The 23,522-nt window shown below is 38.0% G+C and overlaps 1 protein-coding gene and 1 long non-coding RNA gene across 2 annotated transcripts; both read right to left on the bottom strand.

Annotated features, from left to right (window-relative positions):
• Window positions 1-11,197: 11,197 nt before the first annotated feature.
• LOC108675115 (meiotic recombination protein SPO11) lies at window positions 11,198-16,008 on the bottom strand (the record flags this gene model as incomplete). Its single annotated transcript, XM_047884092.1, has 6 exons — window positions 11,198-12,320; window positions 13,224-13,406; window positions 13,829-13,966; window positions 14,768-14,913; window positions 15,314-15,391; window positions 15,615-16,008. Coding segments are annotated over 6 exons (1,062 nt in total), but the record flags the coding sequence as incomplete, so codon positions are not given.
• Window positions 16,009-16,182: 174 nt separating this feature from the next.
• On the bottom strand, window positions 16,183-18,446 carry LOC108675116. Its single transcript, XR_001931090.2, has 3 exons — window positions 18,382-18,446; window positions 16,722-16,845; window positions 16,183-16,269 (listed from the first exon to the last, which is right to left on the bottom strand). It is a non-coding gene; the product is annotated as an uncharacterized LOC108675116 (long non-coding RNA).
• Between the last annotated feature and the right edge of the window lie 5,076 nt (window positions 18,447-23,522).

Raw genomic sequence — 23,522 nt, 5'->3', positions numbered from 1 at the left:
TTCAGCTAGAGATAAAAATGAACATGAGCCAGCTCACTTTCTACACAGTGGATCTCAAGTCTCTCATGCAACAGTGGGAGCAAAAAGTATCCAACACAATGGATAAACTTAATTTAATTAAAGCTAATTTTTAACATAAACCAAACCCTATTCTAAAGTAAATTTACAAGGGAAATATATATTTCATATCAAAACAACAATATCATTAAATGTTGACTTGTATGTTATGTTGTTACCGTAAAATGGGGTAACTTAGACCGCTTTTTTATTTCGAAACAATGCAATTTTTTCAATAGGTAAGTTAAACTTAAATTGAAACATGCAAAATAAAGGTCTATACTCTTGCTTTACTTACCATAAATTGCTGGCTCCTGCCTCTCATAGTTTTGATGTAATTTCAAAATAAGTGATGGTCTTTGTTACCCCAGCTCTTGGGGTTTCTTTGACCGGGTGGTAAAATCAATTTTATTTTTTGGTAAAATAACTCCAAATAACTCCAGGTTGTGGTGCATTGTAGTAGAACTCTTCTAGTTACATATGCAAAAGACAGATTTTAGGAAAGTGTCGTAGTTTGCAAATGGGGGGCGCCGCCGCCCAATGGGCGAAATGTGACCACCTAATGGCAGCTGTGATGGGGTAACATTGACCGGTTTGGAAATTAAGTTCAAATTACCATATATAAGACTCCGTAGAGTCTGAAACATAAAGAAAAAACATAAATAGGCTGTCAAACATAAAATATGTTATATAGGTGGTACCTATGGTAATTTTAACTTAATTTCCAAGCCGGTCAATGTTACCCCATCACGGCTGCCATCAGGTGGTCAAAGTTCCCCCATTGGGGGGTGGCGCCCCCATTTGCAAACTATGACACTTTCTAAAATTTGTCTTTTGCATATGTAACTAGAAGAGTTCTACTACAATGCATCAAAACCTGGAGTTATTTTACCAAAAAAATAAAAAAATTGGAGGGGGTACTCCGACACGCTTTAAATAATAGCTCTTTTTTTGTGGGTCACATTTTAATTTTTAAACCTATTAGATATGCAAATTTTTTAAATCTTTCTATCGTGTTACGTAGCCTCAGTATTAGGCCTTTGATGGCCATCGACAAAATTTTTCTATGTCAAATCGTTTTTGAATTTTGGGGGTTTTTGTTAAAAAAACAAAAAGTGGTCAAAGTTACCCCACCGGTCAAAGTAACCCCATTTTACGGTACTGTTGTAATGTTGCATTTTTTGTAAAAGTTAAGGTTCAAAAAGTATCTAACACATAGTAAACAAATTTACACAATGCTTTGTCATGCAACCTTTAGTAGCCAAACCTGATTCTAACCAATTATAATACTTGTTTACACGATTAACACATATGCTAATAGGAATTTTAGCCCACTCTTCCTTGCAGATTTCTTTCAATTACCTACATAAGATTTATTGGATCTCTCTCCTGTACCCTCACCTCAATTTCAATTCCCAACACAGATTTTCAATCGGATTGAGGTCAGTTGCCCTAGGTGTGCGCTTAGGGTCATTGTTATTACATACCGTATATAAACTAAAGTACCGTCAAACGGGGTAAAAAGGGACTGTGCAAATTTCATGAAAATCGGACTGTTGGTTCAAAAGATTTGATTTTTGAAAAAAAGCGCCGGATTTCAGGGAAAAGTTTCTGGCCAGGATGTCAGGATCCGCCTATATAGGAAATCACGAGTTCTGAAAAAAAGTGCCCCCCTGGGGTTTTACCTGACTAAAGCGAAAGAAAATCCTCGCCTTCTACGCGATGGCGAGGACTAAGACCAAGTTTTTAATTCACATTTCGCGGGCTTACGCCCGCGAAATTTGCTCGAGTTCTCCGCATTGAACAAGTAAAAATAACAGAAAATGTCATTTATTCTACCTCTACATCATCTACAATGAAAGAGGACTTCAGAGTACTGTTAGTAATGGATGAGTACGTACACTCTGCATGCATCAAACATTTTAAAATTAAGTTTTATTCTGAGTATCCCGAGTAGCCCCGTTTGATGGGGCTACTCGGGACACTCTTTTTTTGCTTCTGGCACCTTACAAATAGCATATGGAATTTTTTTGCATAAGCCATGTGATAGCCCTTGCAAAGAGCTTTGAAATGAGCCTAAACTTGTTAAGAAAATGTTTCATGGTAAGAAGTTATGAATGAAAAACTTTCGAAATCGTCCCGAGAAGCCCCGGTTGCCGGTAACCGTTGAAAGGTTAGGAATGTATATTGAAAGTTTCGTCCAAATCAGTTCAGTAGTTCAGAATTAATTTCTTGGTCAGTGCACATTTCAGCCCCAATTGCTTTATAACTCAGAAATGAAGGTGGAATGGAAATTTTTTTTACACGCTTAACATTATCGTTAGGCCCTGATGAATAAGTTGCATATTGGTTTGGATATTAAAAGTTTTGTTCAAATCTGTACCTACAGTGGTTATAGAAATAATATAACTCAGTAGTACTCACTGCAATGAGTGACAGCATGCATTTTCTCGTTGACAAAAACGTAAAGTCACGGACAGACAGACGGATATGATGAGCACAATAGGGCATTTTTTCCATAAAGGAGAAAATGCGCTAAAAATGTTTTGTTCACTGCAAATTTCAGCATGTATTGTAATATTACTCATGAATGAAGCTTAAATTTAAAAAAATTTCCCGTGCTAAACAGCACTGTTAGGTCCTAATGAATACGTGTACAAGTTTCATTGAGCTATGGTCATTACTTTGGGAGATATTAATTGCTCGCTGAATTTAGATATTTACAGTGAGACCGGCAGCATTTACAGTCTCAAATTTGTCCGAGAGGTTTGTAACACGCACATACCGTATTCCATCGATGATATTCAACTCACTGGACAAATTTATACAAGTATCATTATGTTGCAAGTCAGATCACACGCTTTAATACCATCAACTAGGCCTTCAATAATATTTAAGAATTATTTTAATACCGTCAAACGTTAATATCGTCAATACCGATGATTTCGAACGTTTTTCATTCATAACTTCTTACCATGAAACATTTCATTAACAAGTTTAGGCTCATTTCAAAGCTCTTTGCAAGGGCTATCACATGGCTTCTCCAAAAAAATTCCATAAGCTATTCGTAAGGTGCCAGAAGCAAAAAAAGTGTCCTGAGTCGCCCTGTCAAATGGGGCTACTCGGGACACTTGGAATAAAACTTCATTTTAAAATGTTTGAAGCATGCAAAGCTTACTCATCCATTACTAACAGTACTCTGAAGTCCTGCTCTTTCATTGTAGATGATGTAGAGGTAGAATAAATGACATTTTCTGTGACTTTCACTTGTTTTTCCTTTATTGATATGATATATTACCATATACATTAATTCCCATATTATTGATGCGATACTACCGTATCCATGAACATGCCATTAAGCATTTACAACAACCTTGTCCTCTGCAAGCTTCATAGCAGCAGCCTTATAGCATTTTTGCTGTATCTGTAAGCTTACAGGACGGCTTGTAATTTCACACCATTTTAATTGGGTTAAGTGAATTTATTATAAAAAAAGATCATGAAAAACATACCTGAAACAGTAAGGAATATTTCAGCGACAACATCATATGTTTTGGAGAAATAAATCATAGTTTAGGTCAATTACTTTTCATTCTATGATGCCTGGTGCACAATTCTATATATGACATTCTATGCACAATTTTGTGATGACCAATAATGTTGCACTAATTTTTCGATACGTGAAATTTTTTTGCTGAGCGAGGTAAATGTAATCAATATTCTTTGTTTTTAATCAATTTATTTCTTAACTGGGGCCTTTGCTAACTGAGGTTCTACTGTAAATGCATTTTTGGGGGTGTCCCGAGTAGCCCCGTTGTGCGGTAATGGCCGCCATTTTTTTTATTGAGGTATGCAAATTCCGCAAATAAAGTTTTCATGCTGACACTTGTCTGCCACTTTTTTACGAGCAAAATTTTTTAACATGGCAAATATTTTTTTTACTACAGACCTTAGCAGAAATAACTTCAAAATATCGTTTTTCACCATTTTTTTCAGGAATTTTTCAAAGCTAGTAAATGTAGTATTTTGAAACTTCCTTTATACTACATAGATAGGAAAAATGTTGATGTTTACGCCACTATATTTAGTTTTGCAATATTCCAATTAGTTTTGCTACTAAAACAGTTGTACGCCGTGTCAGAGGACTGTCCTGAGTTACCCCACCCGTCCTGAGTAGCCCTGGTTGACGGTATGAATCAATGGGAAATTTGTTTATACAATTTTCTTTTGCTAATAAATGGCTTATAAATGACATGAAGATTTATTTTTTCCGCGAGTTACAGGCTTGGATGGGCAGCTCAATGGCAAATGGTTTTTACTCAATTAAATGAACTGTGCAAGCCAAAGATTCCATTATCATGGATGTTGAGGTTAAATTCACATCACCAAGACACTTCTGAATATAAATGGTTAAAACCTATAATGGCCCTATAATTAGTGAACAAGATTATTATGCACAAAAAATGTACTACATAGACATGAGAAAAAGATTTGAGTGCAATTTTTCATTGGAATCATATCTAAAGTTTGGATATAATTTGTGGTCGTCTTGGATGACAGGTCACGAGTCTATATATATAATGATCAGCCATATAACTTGAGAACACAGCTGTAGTTGAGAAGAAATGCAATGATCTAAACATGTGCTGAAGGCTTTAGCGAGTTCTAGCTTGTGATTTAATTATGATATGCTACCTAGTTGAGAGAATGCTCATACACATGCCATGGGAAGAAACCACTATCGTAAAATTAAATACCATAAAATGGGGTAACTTAGACCACTTTTTTTTATAAATGATGCCATTTTTTCACTAGCTAAATTAAACTTGAATTGAAACATGCAAAATACAGGTCTGTACTCTAGCTTCACTCACCATAAATTGCTGGCTCCTGCCTCTCATAGTCTTTATGTAATTTCAAAAGAAAAGTGATGGTCTTTGTTCGCCCAGCTCTTGGGGTATCTTAGACCGGGTGGTAAAATCAATTATATTTTTTGGTAAAATAACTCCAGGTTTTGGACTTTTAGGCAATTAGAAAGATTTTCCACCCTAATACGAGTATTCTAATTAAAATATTTAATTTCAGTCTTTAAATATGTGAATTTTAAAGTAGAAAGAAAACAATTCCAATTATAAGACTATATATAAAATAATTAAATGCAGTGAATGGATATAAAATATTTGAATTGTGCACATGTTTATTTCAAACAGTGTTAGCTTTTCTCATAACTTAAGTCTCGTTTCAAGTTGTATGAGGTTTGTTTGCTTATCATTCAGTTTATGTTTAGTATTGGTTTATTGGTCTGAATTAAATGGGAACAGTGCAGTCAGTCACTCAGTCACTACCAGTCGGTGTGTAATGTGTATAGAAGGTAGAGTCTGGCAGATTTATAGGACATTAAACTAGTAGATCTATTGATAGTGCTGTGCACTGTGCTATCAGCTACAGTCACTACTAGTTGGTGTGTATAGAGGGTAGAGTCTGGTAGATTTGTAGGACATAAAACTAGTAGATCTATTGATAGTGCTGTGCACTGTGCTATCAGCTACAGTCACTACTAGTTGGTGTGTATAGAGGGTAGAGTCTGGTAGATTTATAGGACATAAAACTAGTAGATCTATTGATAGTGCTGTGCACTGTGCTATGACAGGCTTTAAATAATAGCTTTTTTTTTAGTGGGTCACATTTTTAATTTTTTAACCTATTAGATATGCAAACTTTTTAAATCTTTCTATTGTGTTATGTAGCTTCAGTATTAGGCCTTTAATGCCCCTTGACAAAATTTTTCTATGTCAAATAGTTTTTGAGTTTTGGGGGTTTTTGTTAAAAAAATGAAAAGTGGTCTAAGTTACCATGCCGGTCTAAGTTACCCCATTTTACGGTACCATAAATAAAGTGCGCATATTCTATTTTTTATTTACTGCATTTGAATCTTGATACTTTAATTGTAAGCAGATCCGTTAAGTATATTGAAGGAGTTATGAGTGGTTAGGTTGCTTAAAAAATATGTTTGTTTGTTTTAATTAAAATTAATTCATGTAAAAATCTGTAATAATTCCTGTGGCAGCGAATCAATAATAAATATTCACAATCCAAAATTCAAGCAAATCTGTTCACTATTGAAGGAATTATGAGTGTCTGGGTTGAGAAAATAAATATGTTTATTGTTTTTAATTAAAAAGTAATTTGTGTAAAAATCTGTAATAATTCCTGCGGCAGTGAATCAATATCTACTCACATACGGTATTAAAATTCAAGCAAATTCATTCAGTATTGAGGAACTTAGAAGTGGTTCAGTTGCACGAGTCCACAGGCGAGGTCTGCAAAAGTGTCGATTCAGTGAAGAAATAGGCCCATGTCCTGTTGCCGATTCTTGTACTTGTCGTGACTTGATTTACAAGGTTGATTTTTATGTTTAGATCATTTCATTTGTTGAAGTTCACTCTGTGATGAATGATTCAGGAAAGTGTTATGCTTAAATTTGCAGTACACGCATGAACAACAGAGGTGCACAATCATAGTTTCAATTTGTTTGTCGAATGCAAGTAGCCATATATTAAATAGAGTTGAGGTTTCATAATTCTGGTGATGGAGTATTTAAAACTGAGTAAGCAGTTCTGGATAAGAGTAAGGTGTGACCTCCAAATTTTAGGGAAGGCTTGCATTTGTTTACGCACAATATTTAAGGATCTGAGGTGAAGCAGTGAGTTCATTAGTAAAGAAACCTAAGAAGATACCGCTGGTTTGAAAAAATTAAACTATTAATGCATTATCTGATAGGTGTTTGTTGCATATAAAGAATATAAGGTACATGGACCTAAGGTTATCTCACTATTAACGACTAGTGTTTTCATTGTTAAGTTATCAAACTACTGAAGAAACCTATCAATTATTGACTGCATAAATCCTATTGGCTATCAACTGGCATGCAGTTGTTCAACAACTTGATGACCTTGAGATAAATTTTACAACGACTCTTGTGCCACACTATGAGACCTGGATGTTGGATGGATCAGGATGCAGTGAAGCTTGTCTGGAAATCAGTTGTGATAATGCTGTGCGTGGAAGTTAAGGGATATACTTTCAAAGTTGTTAGCAGCATTTTCTTATTAAAAATTACCTGGGTGCGCCCTCTGCACCCCACTGTGCAGAGAGTGGAAGAATATTGCAAGATCTTCGGCGATGCTTCAGTAGCAAAATTTACGCCTTCAGAAGATCTTGCTGACACATTTAGATTGAAATTCTTGCATTTAATATATTTGTCAGTCTTTGGCCAACTATNGTAGCCTCAGTATTAGGCCTTTAATGCCCTTTGACAAAAATTTTCTATGTCAAATAGTTTTTGAGTTGTGGGGGTTTTTGTTAAAAAAACGAAAAGTGGTCTAAGTTACCCCGCCGGTCTAAGTTACTTCATTTTACGGCAGCTTTAATGTGACAAATTTTTTATACATTTGGAACCTTGTGGCCCGATTGTGCATTTTTGTTGACAATTAGCTATATAAAAGGTAATTCATCTGACAGAAATCTCACGGTTCTGGAAATGGTCGGAAAGCTCTAGTCGCAGCCCTAAGGTTAGAAGTTTTCCATGCTTAATTGAAGATATGCAAGCAAATGCACGATTGTAATAGTTATAATTAAATAAATTTAAACTATGGATCAGGAACGTGTGAACTATTATTTTATTTATAATTTAAATAAGAAGTTATAGTTACAAATTAAAATTTTACAAAATGTGAACTGAAGTTAAATTTTTGAACATATCTAAAAATGAGTGGGCCATGGGCCAAGATTCTGGGTTGTTACTTTGAATTTACTAGTAAGTATCCTGATGAATAGGACTAGCATTATCATATATAAGAGATTGATTAAAATATAGAGTTGAAGAAGTAGGCTAATTGAAAATTTACTAATTCTAAAAAATCATTGGTTTGCTAGCCTACTAGGCTATGCCAGCTAGATGAATTATATCCTATTCAATTGTTAATAAACCTGTAAGGCTGTATCATTAGGCTGCACGCCTGCACCTGCAAGATTCCAAATGTAGCTGTGAAAAATTTGTTAGCCTACCTAGGTATTTTGGGGCAGCAAGATTTTTTCACAAGTAGGACTGTATGGTCTGTACCTAGTCCTAGTGTAGGAGACTAGGAGAATTCCAGTCTAGGGCCTCGACACACCATCGGCCTCACCAGTCACCACCTCAGTCACAGTGTAACTGCCTCACAGTTTTACTGGGCAGGGACCGCAGGGTGGCCCAGTGGTTACAGTTCAGAGTAGGTACCAAGATAGGCGCGGGTTCAATCCCAGCCCCCAGGCCCCAGCTCTGTCAGCCTCTGTGCATAGTGGCAAAGCAAAGAGTTTTTTAGACTCTCCCTCAAGTTCAATTTTGAGTACTACCTATCATAGATACCAGCATAATCATACATAAGAAAATGGCTTAAATATTGGGTAAATAAGGAAATTAAATATGAACTGATTCCAAAAAATCTCTGGTTTTCTCTGCCCTCTGGCATAGTGGCAAATGGCAATGCAGACTTTAGCAGAGAGTTTTTTAGACTCTCCCTCAAGTTCATTTGTGAGTCCTATAAGTAGACCAGTAAAGTATCCTGGATACTAGCAGTATCATACATGAGGAATTGATTTAATTCTTAGGTAAATAAGGAAATTAAAAATTAACTGATTCTAAAAAAGCTGTGGTTTGCGGTTTGCCACTATGTTAAATAATAATCTCTGGTTTGCCACTATGCCTCTGTGTGTCAGTTACTGATCAGAATCGGCGAGGAGGCCGGGCGGTTAAGCAAAGGCAGAATTGTAGCAGTGAGTTGCGAGTTCGAGACCGCAAAACGCTGTGAATGTTCTGCGATATTAAGAATCTGCTATAGGCCGCCTACGGGCTACGGCCTTATAAACGCTGAAACCGCTATTATTATTAATAGAACTGGGCATAATGGTAAGGACTATAACGCGGTTGGCCTTCTGCAAAATTCCACTCTGCCGGAGTACAGATTTAATTTTAACACAACGCAAATCTTGCCGGCACCACACAACGCACGAGGCCACGAGCTAACCAAAGTGTCTCGACGCATCAACAAAACTCAGCATCTTTTAGCAAAACAACGGATTCTGACGACGCCTTGACGTGAGGTCACCTCTGAATGATACGCATTCATGTTCCAGATTACAAGTCAAATTTTTCTCCGCATAAATTTAGGACTAAACCACACCTATATATTTCTTAATTACCTGCACATCCTAGAATTCTAGCGATAGTTTTACGGAGACCAATAATTCAAATTTCCCATGATGATAGCCTCAATAAGTGGTCCCTTAGACCGGATTGTGTATTTTTTATTGTGAATAGTTTTTACTAATCAATGTATTAATGTATGATACATACATACATGTTTTTTTTTTGTTTATTAGCTTATTTATAGTAAAATATTGAGTCTGCTCATAATAAGCTTAGCTTATCTGACCGTAAATGAACCATTTTTAAAGATTTGAAAGTTATTTCCATGTTAGTAGGTCAATAAAATATTTACACATAATTGACTGGTTTCCTCTGTGAATTCGAGAATGGTGACAGGAATGTCTGGCTGACGGCCTCTAAAAAGTTTTACTCTCACCCCTACATATCAAATAGGGATTACGAAACAATTTGTGAAAGCATTAAACAACGAAGTTGAGTGCTTTTAGTACTTTTGCTTGAAGTTTCCTAAAATACTCGATACTAAGCTGAAAGAGGGAAAATGTATTGGAGTTGTCATAAGAAAAATTCAGAAAGACGAATCCTTCGTCATCAAAATGGAGTGGTGGAAATAATGCCTGGTATTCAGTTAAACTAGTTCTAACAGTCTTTCGTAAAAACAATAAGATTCAGAGAACAGAAATCAGGTTGCTAAATTAACAGAAAACAAGCAAATACTGGAGAGCAACATAGGTGTCAGAGACCATTTCCTTTACCCTCATGACCATGCTGTGTACCTATTACGTTAACTAATATGCAGTGAGTTAATAATAATATTGGAGTTAATAACTTAATGTGGAGTGGCAAATAAAACCCCCACAACCATTTCCATTAAACTCATGGTCATTTTTTACCCTCATGACTATTTCCTTTACCCTCATGACCATTTCCTTTACCCTCATGACTATTTCCTTTACCCTCATGACCATTTCCTTTACCCTCATGACCATTTCCTTTACNCCTTCGTCATCAAAATGGAGTGGTGGAAATAATGCCTGGTATTCAGTTAAACTAGTTCTAACAGTCTTTCGTAAAAACAATAAGATTCAGAGAACAGAAATCAGGTTACTAAATTAACAGAAAACAAGCAAATACTGGAGAGCAACATAGGTGTCAGAGACCATTTCCTTTACCCTCATGACCATTTCATTTACCCTCATGACCATTTCAATTACTCTCATGACCATTTTCGGGAGAATCTTCAAGCTGTGACGAACAAGAACATTTGCATGAAGATACCGAAGAAATGGAGAGCAGGCACCAAGGTTGATGATATGTCAACATGATGGTAGTCCGACTAATGTCGATCAGGGTGCAGGGCAGGGTGGCCCAGGAGTTACAGTTCAGAGTACCAAGATAGAGCAGAGGGGTGCGGGTTTGATCCCAGCTCTCTGCGCCAGTTTCTGGTCAGAATAGGCAAGGAGGCCGGGCGGTTAAGCACAGCAGAATTTGACAGCGAGTTGCGAAGTTCGAACCCGCAATCAAGCTGTGGATGTTCTGCGATGTTGAGACTCGGCAACAGGCCTTTACGGCCTAATAAACGCAGAAACCCTTATTATTATATTATTATCTCAAAAAGGCAAAAAAAAAAAAATACGCCGAGAAAGCACCAATATAAGCTTTAATGGAAAATGTCAGGATTGGAGCAGAGAGGCGCGGGTTAGATCCCAGCTCTGTGCGCCAGTTTCTGGTCAGAATCGGCAAGGAGGCCGGGCGGTTAAGCAAAGCAGAATTGTAGCTGCGAGTTGTGAGTTCGAGACCGCAAAATGCTGTGAATGTTCTGCGATGTTAAGAATCGCCGGCAGGCCTACGGCCTAATAAATGCTGAAACCGCTATTATTATATTATTATCTCAAAAAGGCAAAAAAAAAAAAATACGCCGAGAAAGCACCAATATAAGCTTTAATGGAAAATGAGAGTTATCTAACAAAGACATATAATAACGTTATAACATAACTCAATCAATACTACTATAAATATTTCGACAAAAATATTATAATGTGTTTAGCTTTTACTTCATCATAAAATAATCAAAAAGTTTTCGTTTTCGTACGTTTCCATAACTTTTCAAAATTATTTTACAGGGAAGTCTTACGTGACAGAATAAAAATAATATCATTTCAGAAATCAGTGCAATAAAACTAGAGTAATATCACCCAACCAATTCAAAAAGATTCAGACAAAGTTTTTTTTGCAAGCCTGTTTAATCAGTCAATCCATCTGGCGCAGTCACTGATAGGTAGCGGCGTTAACTATATTTGAGTTGAGAACTAGTATATCTACACCTTGGCCTATTGTACGATTAAATGACAGAATATAAGTTCAGTAACACCCTCCTTTATTAGAAAATAAAGCTCAACTTTGAGACTAATGTGATCAGAAGATGACAGCTCAATCGTCTGAGTTGTATTCAGACGGGAAGTTTTGCACCTGGAAATGTCACCTCTACTGAAGCGTCTTCCAAGATATGCATATTGCAGCGGGCCGAATTATTTCATTTTGGTCATGCCTACGTATTTGTTCATCGTTTTAAACCACTTTATAAAGAACACAAATTTGCTTTTGCTGTTAATTATTATCATCTTCGCAGTAGAAATCAATTTTAGATTATCGCCGTATGCATGAAAAAACGTAGCGAAAGTAGGTACCAGCCTTCGTCGTTTAAGTAAACTGTGCAATTTCTGCATATTATACACTAATTATACTAAATATTTTAGGCATCTTGGTAGATTTTAAATTTAATGAACTGAAATAGTGTAAGAACTCCGCAGGAATGTGACAAGAATGAGAGCTTGAGGCACCCATCCAGCATGACGCAGCATGACAGTCAAGGCACCCATCCAGCATGACGAGCATGACAGTCAAGGCACCCATCCAGCATGACGCAGCATGACAGTCAAGGCACCCATCCAGCATGACGCAGCTTCGCAGGCAGGTAGACGGAAGTCAGAAAGTCGGGGGCGATGTGGACCAAGTTTTGGATCTCAGCTTTGTAGCCCAGCCTCTGCATCACACTCGTCTGCGGGATGGTGAAGGCTGAACATCAAGCAATGAAGTTGCACTGTACATATTGTCACCAAAATAAATTGAGAAAAAAGATTCGGTGAGATGGGAGTTAAAATAAGCCTCTTCATACAGCAATCTGAAACATTTACAATGGTAACGACATTAATATGAAATTCGATGCGGAGTTAATCCTTTCGTTGCATATTAGAATTAGGAATGAAGAATAGCATTTTATAATAAATCTTGGTGAAAAATCCTAAAGCTTGACGACAAGATAAAAGAAAACCGAAATGCCAACACGTCACTTGTGAACGTGAGAACGTCTTCCAATTTCTACGGTGGATCAGTGATATCTTCTAGGAGCGAAGGAACACTCAGGAGGAACTGTACCGCTCGCCTAGAGCTGCATCAAGCACATCGATAGTCAGTTTATCTGTAATTTAATATATTGTGCAAATATGCTGTCTAAATACTGTACATATACTATACTGTATATTTACAAATACCGTCGTTTATCGGTATTATTGCATTTTGATAGCGCCACCTCTACTTTTTCTTACAATGATTGCAGTGCTGGTGTCGACGAGAGCGTTCATTGAAATGTAAAAGTGCCAAATATTAATGGGACATTATAAAATCAAGTAGGTTAGCCCGAATTCTGTTGCTCTTAGAACTTTTTATAATTTAATACTACTATAACGATATGTTATGAATATATTGGGAAAAATTTTGTGTGCTAACAGGTTGGTTGCAAGCTTTGTGTGTGCTGGCTTACTGACAACATTACCTGGTGGAAGTAAGAAGGATTTAGCTGCATTTTAAGACCCAATAACTAATGGTAAGTTAATAGAACAATGAACCATGTATTATAATAAATTTGTAATTTTAAAAATACATATGTAAACATATATAGCACCTGGTGGAACCAAGCAGGGTTGTCCATAATGCTTGGGTGTGCCTGCAGGGTGGCAAGCTTGCCATAGTCAGATGGCAGGAGTGGCAGACGGTGGCGCTCAGGGAGCTGTAGCCCCGCCAGGTCAGAGGGCAGCACACCCAGCCATACGAGCCCTGCTGTGCAGTACTCGGGCTCGCTGTGACTCTGCCATTCATATAATACTATTATTATGTTATTATATAAAACTATTATTATGTATGAACGTTATCATGTGATGATGAAGGAATAATGTTATAAACGTTATGTTATGGAAGGAGGAATGTTATAAACGGAGCAATGGTATAATGAAAAATAATATTATAAACGAAGACATGTAATATGATTACTTTATGAGACGGTCATGGACACATACGAGATAACTTAATGAAGAGATAAGTGATCGTACATTAGAACCAAACTTGTATTAACACAAATAACCATACATTAGAACACTTGTATTAACTCAAGTAACCATACATTAGCAACACAAATAACCATACATTAGAACACTTGTATTAAATCAAGTAACCATACATTAGCAACACAAGTAACCATACATTAGAACACTTGTATTAACACAACCATACATTAGAGCCAAACTTGTAGACGGCCGCAATGTGCAGGCCGTGAGGGTCGGCGTCAGTGAGGGCCAGCACGGGCAGCTGAAGCTCGCGCCACAGTCGCGCGCACAGCTCGCGCGTACACAGGTCAGGGTAGCCTTTGCCCTGCACGCATCAAACTATTTATTTAGTAATCGTCATAATAAATAGAGGCTGATTACTAGACTCAAATAATAAATTAGTTGATTATTAGACTCAAATAATAAATAGAGGCTGATTATTAGACTCAAATAATAAGTAGAGGCTGATTATTAGACTCAAATAATAAGTAGAGGCTGATTATTAGACTCAAATAATAAATAGAGTCTGATACTAGACTCAAATAATAAGTAGAGGCTGATTATTAGACTCAAATAATAAATAGAGGCAGATTACTAGACTCAAATAATAAATAGAGGCTGATTACTAGACTGAAATAATAAATAGAGGCTGATTACTAGACTGAAATAATAAATAGAGGCTGATTATTAGACTCAAATAATAAATGAACTAATTATAAGTCCTAAATAATAAATAGAGCCTGATTTTTTATCCTGCATACCTATATATTAGCCTGCTTGAATCGCAAGTTAACCGTCAGGTCAGAGTAGTCTTTGCCTTGAGTCCTTCAAACAACAAATATTGCTTATCAATAATTATTAAATAGGGATGACATCATCTTAGAATTTTTAAACTCGTCCACGTCTTAAAATGGCGCACAAATTTTCTGGATAAGACGAAAATAATTAATGTTACTTATTTAACACGGGAGGGGGAGTAACTGAAGAGACGCAAGAAATAGTTTATACATAAAGTGTATGAGGCGTGTACAGGAGTGATAATATACTAAATAACTAAATTTACTGTAGTAAGTATTAACTAAATACAGTTAATTCAGAGCATTATGTGTTTTGATCATATACTGACGGTGAGAAGGATGCAGGGGCCGTAAGCCCTCAGGAAATGAGCGTCAATGATCTTCTGGAAGGTGCAGTCCTTCTCCACGACGAGAACATAGCGCGCGTCTGACTGCAGCTCCCGCAGCCCGCTCACGCAGTCCGGCACCAGCAGTCCTGGGGGCAGGCGGTGTTACGTTTAATAATTAATACATAATATGTTCAGATTTGAAATGCTTAGCACCATATCGAGCCCGGTGGAAGTCTAGTAGCTATTTCAAACTATCGTCAGCCATGAAGAGATCCGGTCAAATGACACGATTTTAGATCTTCTGTGAACAAGGCACGAAAATTAAGAATCGGCGACAGGCCACATCAGGCCTGCACTTAAGCGCCGAGATCAATATGTTATGTTATGTCACGTCATAGCGTGCGTCTGACCGTAAATACTCACGGCCACAACAGCAATAACTGAAGTGAAGAGTTAAAGAGTCACGACCACAACAGCAATAACTGAAGTGAAGAGTTAAAGAGTCACGGCCACAAGTGCAATAATTAAAGTGCGCAGGAGACTTGCCGTTACTGGCGGAGGCGACGTCGACTGCGACGCCCTCTTGTGTGACGTACCGCAAGCTGCCCGCCATCAGGCCCTTCGCTGCAAACACAACTTGAGTTATTGTCGTAACAAAGTTATTGTCGTAACAAAGTTCACTTGAATTACCTATCTAAGTTGAGGCGAATTATCACGTTACTCAGTGTAGGTAATAACATATCACGCAAATAGAGACATATTTGCAAGTCTATAAACGTGGCATAATTGAAAAAACCTGTAAGTTAATACAACAAATTATGTGGGTAATGAAGGAGCAGCAAGAGACCGGTGTTGGTGAGGTGCAGCAGGCGTCGGGGCACCCCCAGCAGCCGCTGCAAGTCCTCTGATGCGCGCGTCACCGCCGCCTGACTCTCGTACACCCACGCCCCTTCGTAGTACACGTCTCTGTGGGGGACATGTCCATTACACGCCCCTTCGTAGTACACGCCTCTGTGGGGGACATGTTCATTACACGCCCCTTCGTAGTACACGTCTCTGTGGGGGACATGTTCATTACACGCCCCTTCGTAGTACACGTCTCTGTGGGGGACATGTTCATTACACGCCCCTTCGTAGTACACGTCTCTGTGGGGGACATGTTCATTACACGCCCCTTCGTAGTACACGTCTCTGTGGGGGACATGTTCATTACACGCCCCTTCGTAGTACACGNCGGGGCACAGTACCCGTGAGTGTTGCGGGGCACAGTACCCGTGAGTGTTGCGGGGCACAGTACCCGTGAGTGTTGCGGGGCACAGTACCCGTGAGTGTTGCGGGGCACAGTACCCGTGAGTGTTGCGGGGCACAGTACCCGTGAGTGTTGCGGGGCACAGTACCCGTGAGTGTTGCGGGGCACGCGTATCACGGGGGACTCCCCCACCACGATGCTCCTCACGACCCCCAGCAGCAGCAGCTCCAGCCTCTCCGCAGCCTGCGCCGCCCTGCACGGTCAGTTCTATATGCTTCATGTGCACTAGTAGCAGTATTATAATAGTATCATTATCATAGCTTCATAATAATAACATCGTTATTATAGCATCATTATGATAATATCATTATCATAGCATCATAATAACATCGTTATTATAGCATCATTATGATAATATTATTCTAATAGCTTCATTGCAATAATGTGATGCCCTACACAGCCATGGCACTCACGCATTCCTCACATTGTCTAATAACAACATTTTCACAGCACCAGGATAATATCATTATTATCATAGCAGCTACAGTGCGGAAGCGTAAATATTCCCGTTGTTAATCGTTACGGGAGCTGTTGACAAGCGACAGCGAAACTTCATTAGGTAACTATCACCAGAAGCGTAGCTGTGTATTCAGTGTGAACACTTCAAGCACATCAGGCATCATAGTATACAGTTGGTTCCCTCACCACAGCTGGTCTTCTTCTAAGCATCGTTGTTGCGCAGGGGCAGCCAGCTGCGGGAAAAGCGCCACCTGCGATTGCTGAAGCTCGTTCAGCTCCCGCCAGAAATCATCGGTCACTGCCATTTGATCTGCACCGAACAAATCAACTCAACAATATGCGTATGTTATCGCAACACAGTTTATTATTCAATAATTTCAATTGAATAATGCATGACAACATTTTGAATACCTTCTATAATTTTGCGTGTGGGTTAGAGACCAGTCAGACCGAGACCAGTGACCACCAATATATTTTTCTGGATCTCTAACTTAAAATTTACAGAATAGTCTAGTTGTTAGCTAGTTAAGTTCATTTCAGAACATGAAAGCGAATGAAGGAATGATTTACATTGTTCACATTTTTCAAAGATATTTTTCTAAATTACTTTCCAAATAAAAATTTCATTTTCAATTAAAAAAGATGCATGTGCGGTTGTAATTGTCTATAGACTATATTAACCTGAATTTTTCGCAGACTGCAAAACTAGTTGCAATATGCGAATCATGGAATTCGAATGAACTGTTGGCAAAATAAGTTTCAGTTAGAGTGTTAGACTCTATTAGCTGACGACGAACTGACCTAATTTTCGAAAATGCCAAATTCAAATGATAAGTTTGGCAGCTAAGTGAGATAGTCCGAATCCGATGTGATTGTTAATTAGTGACTCACAAACAAGTAATAAAATGACAAACTCTCATCGAAACGATCGTACTTCGTACTATCACAGGTTCACAGTTGACAGTCCTGTTAACGAGTCCGATCGCCGATCCGTTCGCGGTTAGAGAGGTGAAATGGTTGTCTAAGCTGGAAAGTTAGGCATTAAATTTGATATAGAAGATTATTTCTAGCTTTGACTGAGTTTATGGTAAAACACTCTTGTCCCCACTCATTGTTCTGATGTAGTAGGTTGACTAAATTGACTTTGAAAGACACACCCAACGTGAAGTTAGGCTACTCAGCCGACTCAGCCGTGAAGTTAGCCTACTCAACCGTTGAAGTTAGGTACCTACTAAGCCGACTAGAAAACAGTTTTCGATCAGTCATAGATGATTTTGACATTCAATGAGCCATAGCCAATATTAACTAATATCGGGATCAAACTCCTTTAAAATAATAACTTAACGGTGACGAAGCACTTAACGATCTTATCATAACTCATGGGGCCAGGCTGCCTAACGCGTACACGGTACAGCCACAGCCCACAAGTCGTTTCAAGTTCGACGAATCAAAGTATGATTTTTAGGCTACTCCGCTACTCGTTTTAACTTTCTAACAAAATGAGAACATTAACGTATGGCGAACTTGCAAATAGACTACACTTAACTATATTTCACATAAATCACATTGATTTATTGCATGCAGCAGCAGCAGCTTATTGTAAGATAATTTTATTTAGTTAGTTTGGTGATACCTATTAGGCCTACCTGATACGGTACTTGAATAACCAAATCGGTCCTGTCAAGTGTCACTCAGTCATGATCTCATCTCAGCACAACACTGTAACACACGACTTGAAAATTTTTGTCAATTTACGACAAATATTTGAGATTCAATATGACAATTATTGTAATATTCACTGCTAAGTTATAAATCATTCACAATAGCAATAAGAAGTGCAAATTACCTTTAAATTTAGTTACAGCTTTATTGGTACAACGCACTCCGTCACACGCCGCTGAGAGAATGAACTGGACTGGTCCGGAGTGGTCCCTGCTCCCTGGAGCGGGTAACACTTTACCTGACAAAATGGCATTGCAATGGGAACGACGCTTCAACTTCACCGCCATAATCAAGAGGAAAAAGTAGTTCTCCACTGGCCATCCCTAGACTTCAGCATAAATTGAGTAAATTTAAATTATTTATATTTTTTCGTTTTATATACGATCACTATTACAAATTATGTACATTCTTTGGGGAGGTCAAAATTGAGAGAGTCAATCAGCAAACTGACACTTTTGCAGTCACTTCAGCGTTTTAAACTAAAAACACGGTTTACTGGTAATCAACTGACCCCTGACTTTTGCAACAAACCTTTGAATTTTTTTAACTTATAAATGCTCTTTTTATATCAAAATAAGGGTAAAACGTGAGTTGTTCCCGATGACTCACNTTCTTTACTTAAAAATGCTCTTTTTATATCAAAATAAGGGTAAAACGTGAATTGTTCCCCATGACTCACACTCACCAATACAAATTAAAAGTATGTACGGATCCATGGACGTGCAACCAAAATTTAAAAGCAAGTTTTCAAATTTCAATTGAAGAACACCCATTTCATCATCAGCAAAGGGTATACAGCTGATGGCTTCTATGTACTCCTCTGCAAACATGGTGTGTGAATTATGTTATAAAGTCGAGGAAGATTGCAATTAACTCGATTGCAACGAGGACCTTTGATGCAAACGGCTAACAAAAATTTCTGAATGAAAGTTGGTTACTTGTCATCGGCTACTCCGCGGATATGGGAATTATGGCCATAATTCTCAATATTAGACGCTGAAGCCTAACTTCAACCTTGCCAGCGCTGGAGGGAGCAACTAAGGAGCGCGTGTTGGGAGGATGTTTCCAACACTGTTGCGTTTTTTTAGTGCCAACGGCCGCCATAAAAGTTGAGCCGAGCGCTGGGACGGGAGACATGCGGTAGTTCCCGGCGCCTCTAAAACGCCTAGCTAAATGGTAATGGCCTCGCGCTTGATGGACTGCATATAATCGCTATTGCTTCCAAAAATGAAGCCCAAAACAAGGTCGCTTATCCGTCAACGAGCTTCGAGAAATAGACGCTCTTTTGATCGATGACAATTTTCAAGAAACTTGAGATAGAATTGAAATGTGACGAGTAAACCTAAAAGTGTCACAAAGACACAAACGGACATATTTACGGGTCTTTACTATATTGTGTGACAAATTGCAACTTGAAAATACACTGAGTTATAAAAGACTATTTGGAAGAGCACTAATATAATAATTAGCTCGGAGAATGATGTTAAAACAGGCGTCGAGTTCATGAACTTTAAGAGTTCCGTGTCAATAATTAATGTAGTTACAAGAATAAAATATGTTCTTTATTAAAATGATGTACTTATGATTTGCGTTAAGCCTTCATATGTTGACTTACTGCTTTAGCGCATGCTAGAGTTAGGTGATTAAATGTTTGTGGCAATTTAATTGTATGCTCGCTTTGCGTCTTCATAATCACGTTTTTAATCTTAGTTACTTGGATAACTTATTGATCAGACACTAGAGGTTAGGTTAACCTAGTGATGGCGTTCCATAATCATAATAGGATTAGCATGTGGTGCTCGAGAACGTACTCGATGGCATTTTTTAATCCTTATTCGTTAACGGACTGCACTCAGCTGGCATGGTAGCCGGCTTGTATAAACTTACGGCACCATTTGAATGGGGATTTAGGGTTCAATTAAAGACTTATTGTTATTGTCAAGGAAATATGGCGAATATTTCCGAGTAATTCAGAAGCTTAAACATTTAATTCACAGAAATGTGTTAACTTTTCGTTCCAGTTGGACACTGTAATTAGGAGATGCTGTTCTCTTATTAACTTTTATATGAAGATACTTCTCATGAATTATTCCTTCACCAGAAGCTTTTATCGGTGACGAGAGAAGTTGTCAGTAGACTAAGGGCTACCCCTATGTCTGCTGGTACGTTAACTGTCTTCAATGTTTTTCGTATCTAATCGCCTGATCACGAGAGTTACCTTAGATAGACTGTACAGGACTAACTTAACCTATGATATATAAGCAAAACCTTACTTTTCTACACGCCAAAATTTTCATACGGTAAGCAAAAAATATTTACAAATCCAATTAACGTTTAAAATCGCTTTGTTTGAACTTCCGGAGATTAATTTTAGCATTTTTATCAAAAACTTCGATGGTTTTTATTGGTAGTTCTCTCCGATTGGCGAATTTTGTTTAGTAAAGTAAAATAAATGTTGAGTGATATTGTTAAGACCGCAAGTCCTGCGTTCTGGTCTTTCTACCCAAAAATTATTCATAAACAAAGAATATTAGAGTTTTTTCCATAGCATTTTGCGGTAGGCGGTGTAGGTTCTTATTTGTCAGGTGTAAACAGGCTCTAGGCTCCATGGTATGAACACACTATTCTAAATTATTATTATGAACGACACGAGGTGCGGTGGCTCGGATTTTGAGGTATAGGATTTTTTTTAGATTTTGAAGCATGATATTCATTTGTTTTGAGGATGCATTATTGAACAGCGGGGCTTTTGGCCGAGCTTTGAAGACGCAATTAAAAGTTCAGGCGCCATGTGACTCGCAACAAATTTTAACGCGGCGCTACTTTCAAAATTGCCATAAAACTTGATGGCTTTTCCGTCCGCCATCGATGTAACGAGAGAAATTGTCAACCTAGAATTTCTGGTTTAGTTTTTTTCATATAAAAATGTATTGTGGGCAGTAGAATCTAGGCATAGGCGTGGAAAATTACTAATTTATGTCAAGCGTCAGAATTACGTATTATTTTCTGGTGGTATAAGCTACTATTACATGATTTTTTAATGAAGAAATTGAACAATAACTGCATATAATTATCCCATGTGAATTAAAATACGTTTTCTATTCTTCAATTCCGTTATAAAACCTTCATAAACCAATAATCCATTCAAGGCTCGGGGCCCATACTTTCAAAACTCGCTAAGTGCACGTGAGTACTTACGCTCTACTATCTTGTCTATGATTGGTGGATTTTGCGTGAAAGGACGTCAATGATTGGCTGATGAACTTACGATCTCTTAATTTTTTCAAGTATAGGCCCAGCTAAATGTTAAATTAAACAAGCACCGCAACTCTGGTGAGTGCATTCAACTTAACCGTGTCATGCAAGTGGGTCAACTTGACTCATATTGTCAGCTATTTTACGCTTTGCACTTGAAGTGCCACACGTAGAGAACATCGCCTTATCTTCTACAAATGTTACAAGCAGCGGTCCCTGCTCGGTACAGGCAGGATTAAGATCATAACTACTATGATCACAAGTATTTAGGTGCACGTAAACTACGGCGTATGATCACAAGTATTTAGGTGCACGTAAACTACGGCGTATGATCACAAGTATTTAGGTGCACATAAACTGCGGCGTATGATCACAAGTATTAAGGTGCACTTAAACTACGGCTTATGATCACAAGTATTAAGGTGCACGTAAACTGCGTCGTATACAATTACATTGAGATAAAACATTCGTTGACCATTCAATGTGTAAGCATTTTTCCCCTTTGTTATTGTGTTAACATATGAAGGACATTGTTTAATACATATTTTACTTATTTATTACCAAGAATTACATACATGCACGGACGAACAGCCGGTAATTGCACTAAACATTTTTAAATTAAAGTTTCCCCTGAATTTTGCACCCTAACAAAAACTCGATGCATGGAGAGAACGCGACCAGTNTTATTTTGATATTTATTATTACTATTTGATTATTATTTATTATTATTCAGATTATTTTTCTGATGTAAAGATAGACGGGATGAATGTTATTCAGCATCGCCGCATGTCGGTGCAGAGGTCTCTATAGTGCGTATTGATGAGCCTGTGACTGTGGCGGTCCCGCAGCTTATAAGTTATTTCCTAGCGCGTCAAACTTTCTTGCAAGCCCCGCCAATAATTCCATTGTCGAGAAACTATTCACAGCCCGTGCAAAGTTCTTGCTGAATTACTCCGCATGATTAAGCAGGAATGTGGCTTGAGAATTGCTATGTTTCTACACAAATTTATGTACGATTATACTTGAAAACATTATTGATAAAGAAAATGCAAGAAATCTTCTGCGCAATTCTCCATAATTCTCTAAAGAAATGAATAACAGCAAGAAAAGCTTTCGACCACCATTATTAGTGACGGCCACTCGTCGCAATCGTCACAAAATCCACAGGCAGCATTCCTCAGAAAATTCGCATTGTACACTTAATTTGGTAAATTACTTGGTTTAACCGAGCATTTTCGTGTTAGTTGACGTATGACTTTGCGCTATGAGATATGGCGGCTCAGTGAGTGAAATATATAAGCGGATTGTGATGTAGGCCGCTCGTACTGCAGCACCAGACTAAACAACTGAACTTTATCAGTGCAGGGGGTTGAACTTGAATATTTCCAGCACTTCATAGAAAACGAAGGACTTGATGGATGATAGAGATGCAACTTAAATCAAAATAAGGAATTTATGGAAGAACCCAGTGAATGGCAGGCACTGAATCTGTTGTTCGTAGTAGTGAACTAGTAAGATTCTGTAAAATTCTGTAAACAAAAATAATAAACGTAACAAAATGTGGCAATAATACTTAACCATAGTTATTCCTAACGAAAAAATTATAATTCACAAGTAGCACAATACATTCTATGAATATCACCAAGAACACTGGTCACGTAAGTTACCTTATCAATGCAGCGTAAGCTGCTTTGCGACGCACAGATTAGAAAGTAACGCGCATCTTTTTTTTCTTTAATTGAAATTTATGGGAGCCTCTGAAGACTGGTTCAATGCGGCCCCACGTCAGAACAGTTGAAGGAACTTGGCTGAATTATGGTTTCTTGTACAAAATCGGGTGTCTTGAAAAAAAACCTCAAGATTTCTCAATGGCTGATGGGCTACAGAACGGGGCCACCAAAGTGGAGACCACACCGGGGCGGAGAGCACCATTCCAGGGCAGAAAGCCCCACTCCAGGGCAGATAGCCCCACTCCAGGGCAGATAGCCCCACTCCAGGGCAGAAAGCCCC

The sequence above is a fragment of the Hyalella azteca genome, unplaced genomic scaffold (genome assembly GCF_000764305.2).
Source record: "Hyalella azteca isolate HAZT.00-mixed unplaced genomic scaffold, Hazt_2.0.2 contig14620, whole genome shotgun sequence".
Lineage (NCBI taxonomy): Eukaryota > Metazoa > Arthropoda > Malacostraca > Amphipoda > Hyalellidae > Hyalella > Hyalella azteca.
The sequence above is the reverse complement of the archived record's forward strand: the minus strand, read 5'-3'. Positions and strand labels throughout refer to the sequence as shown.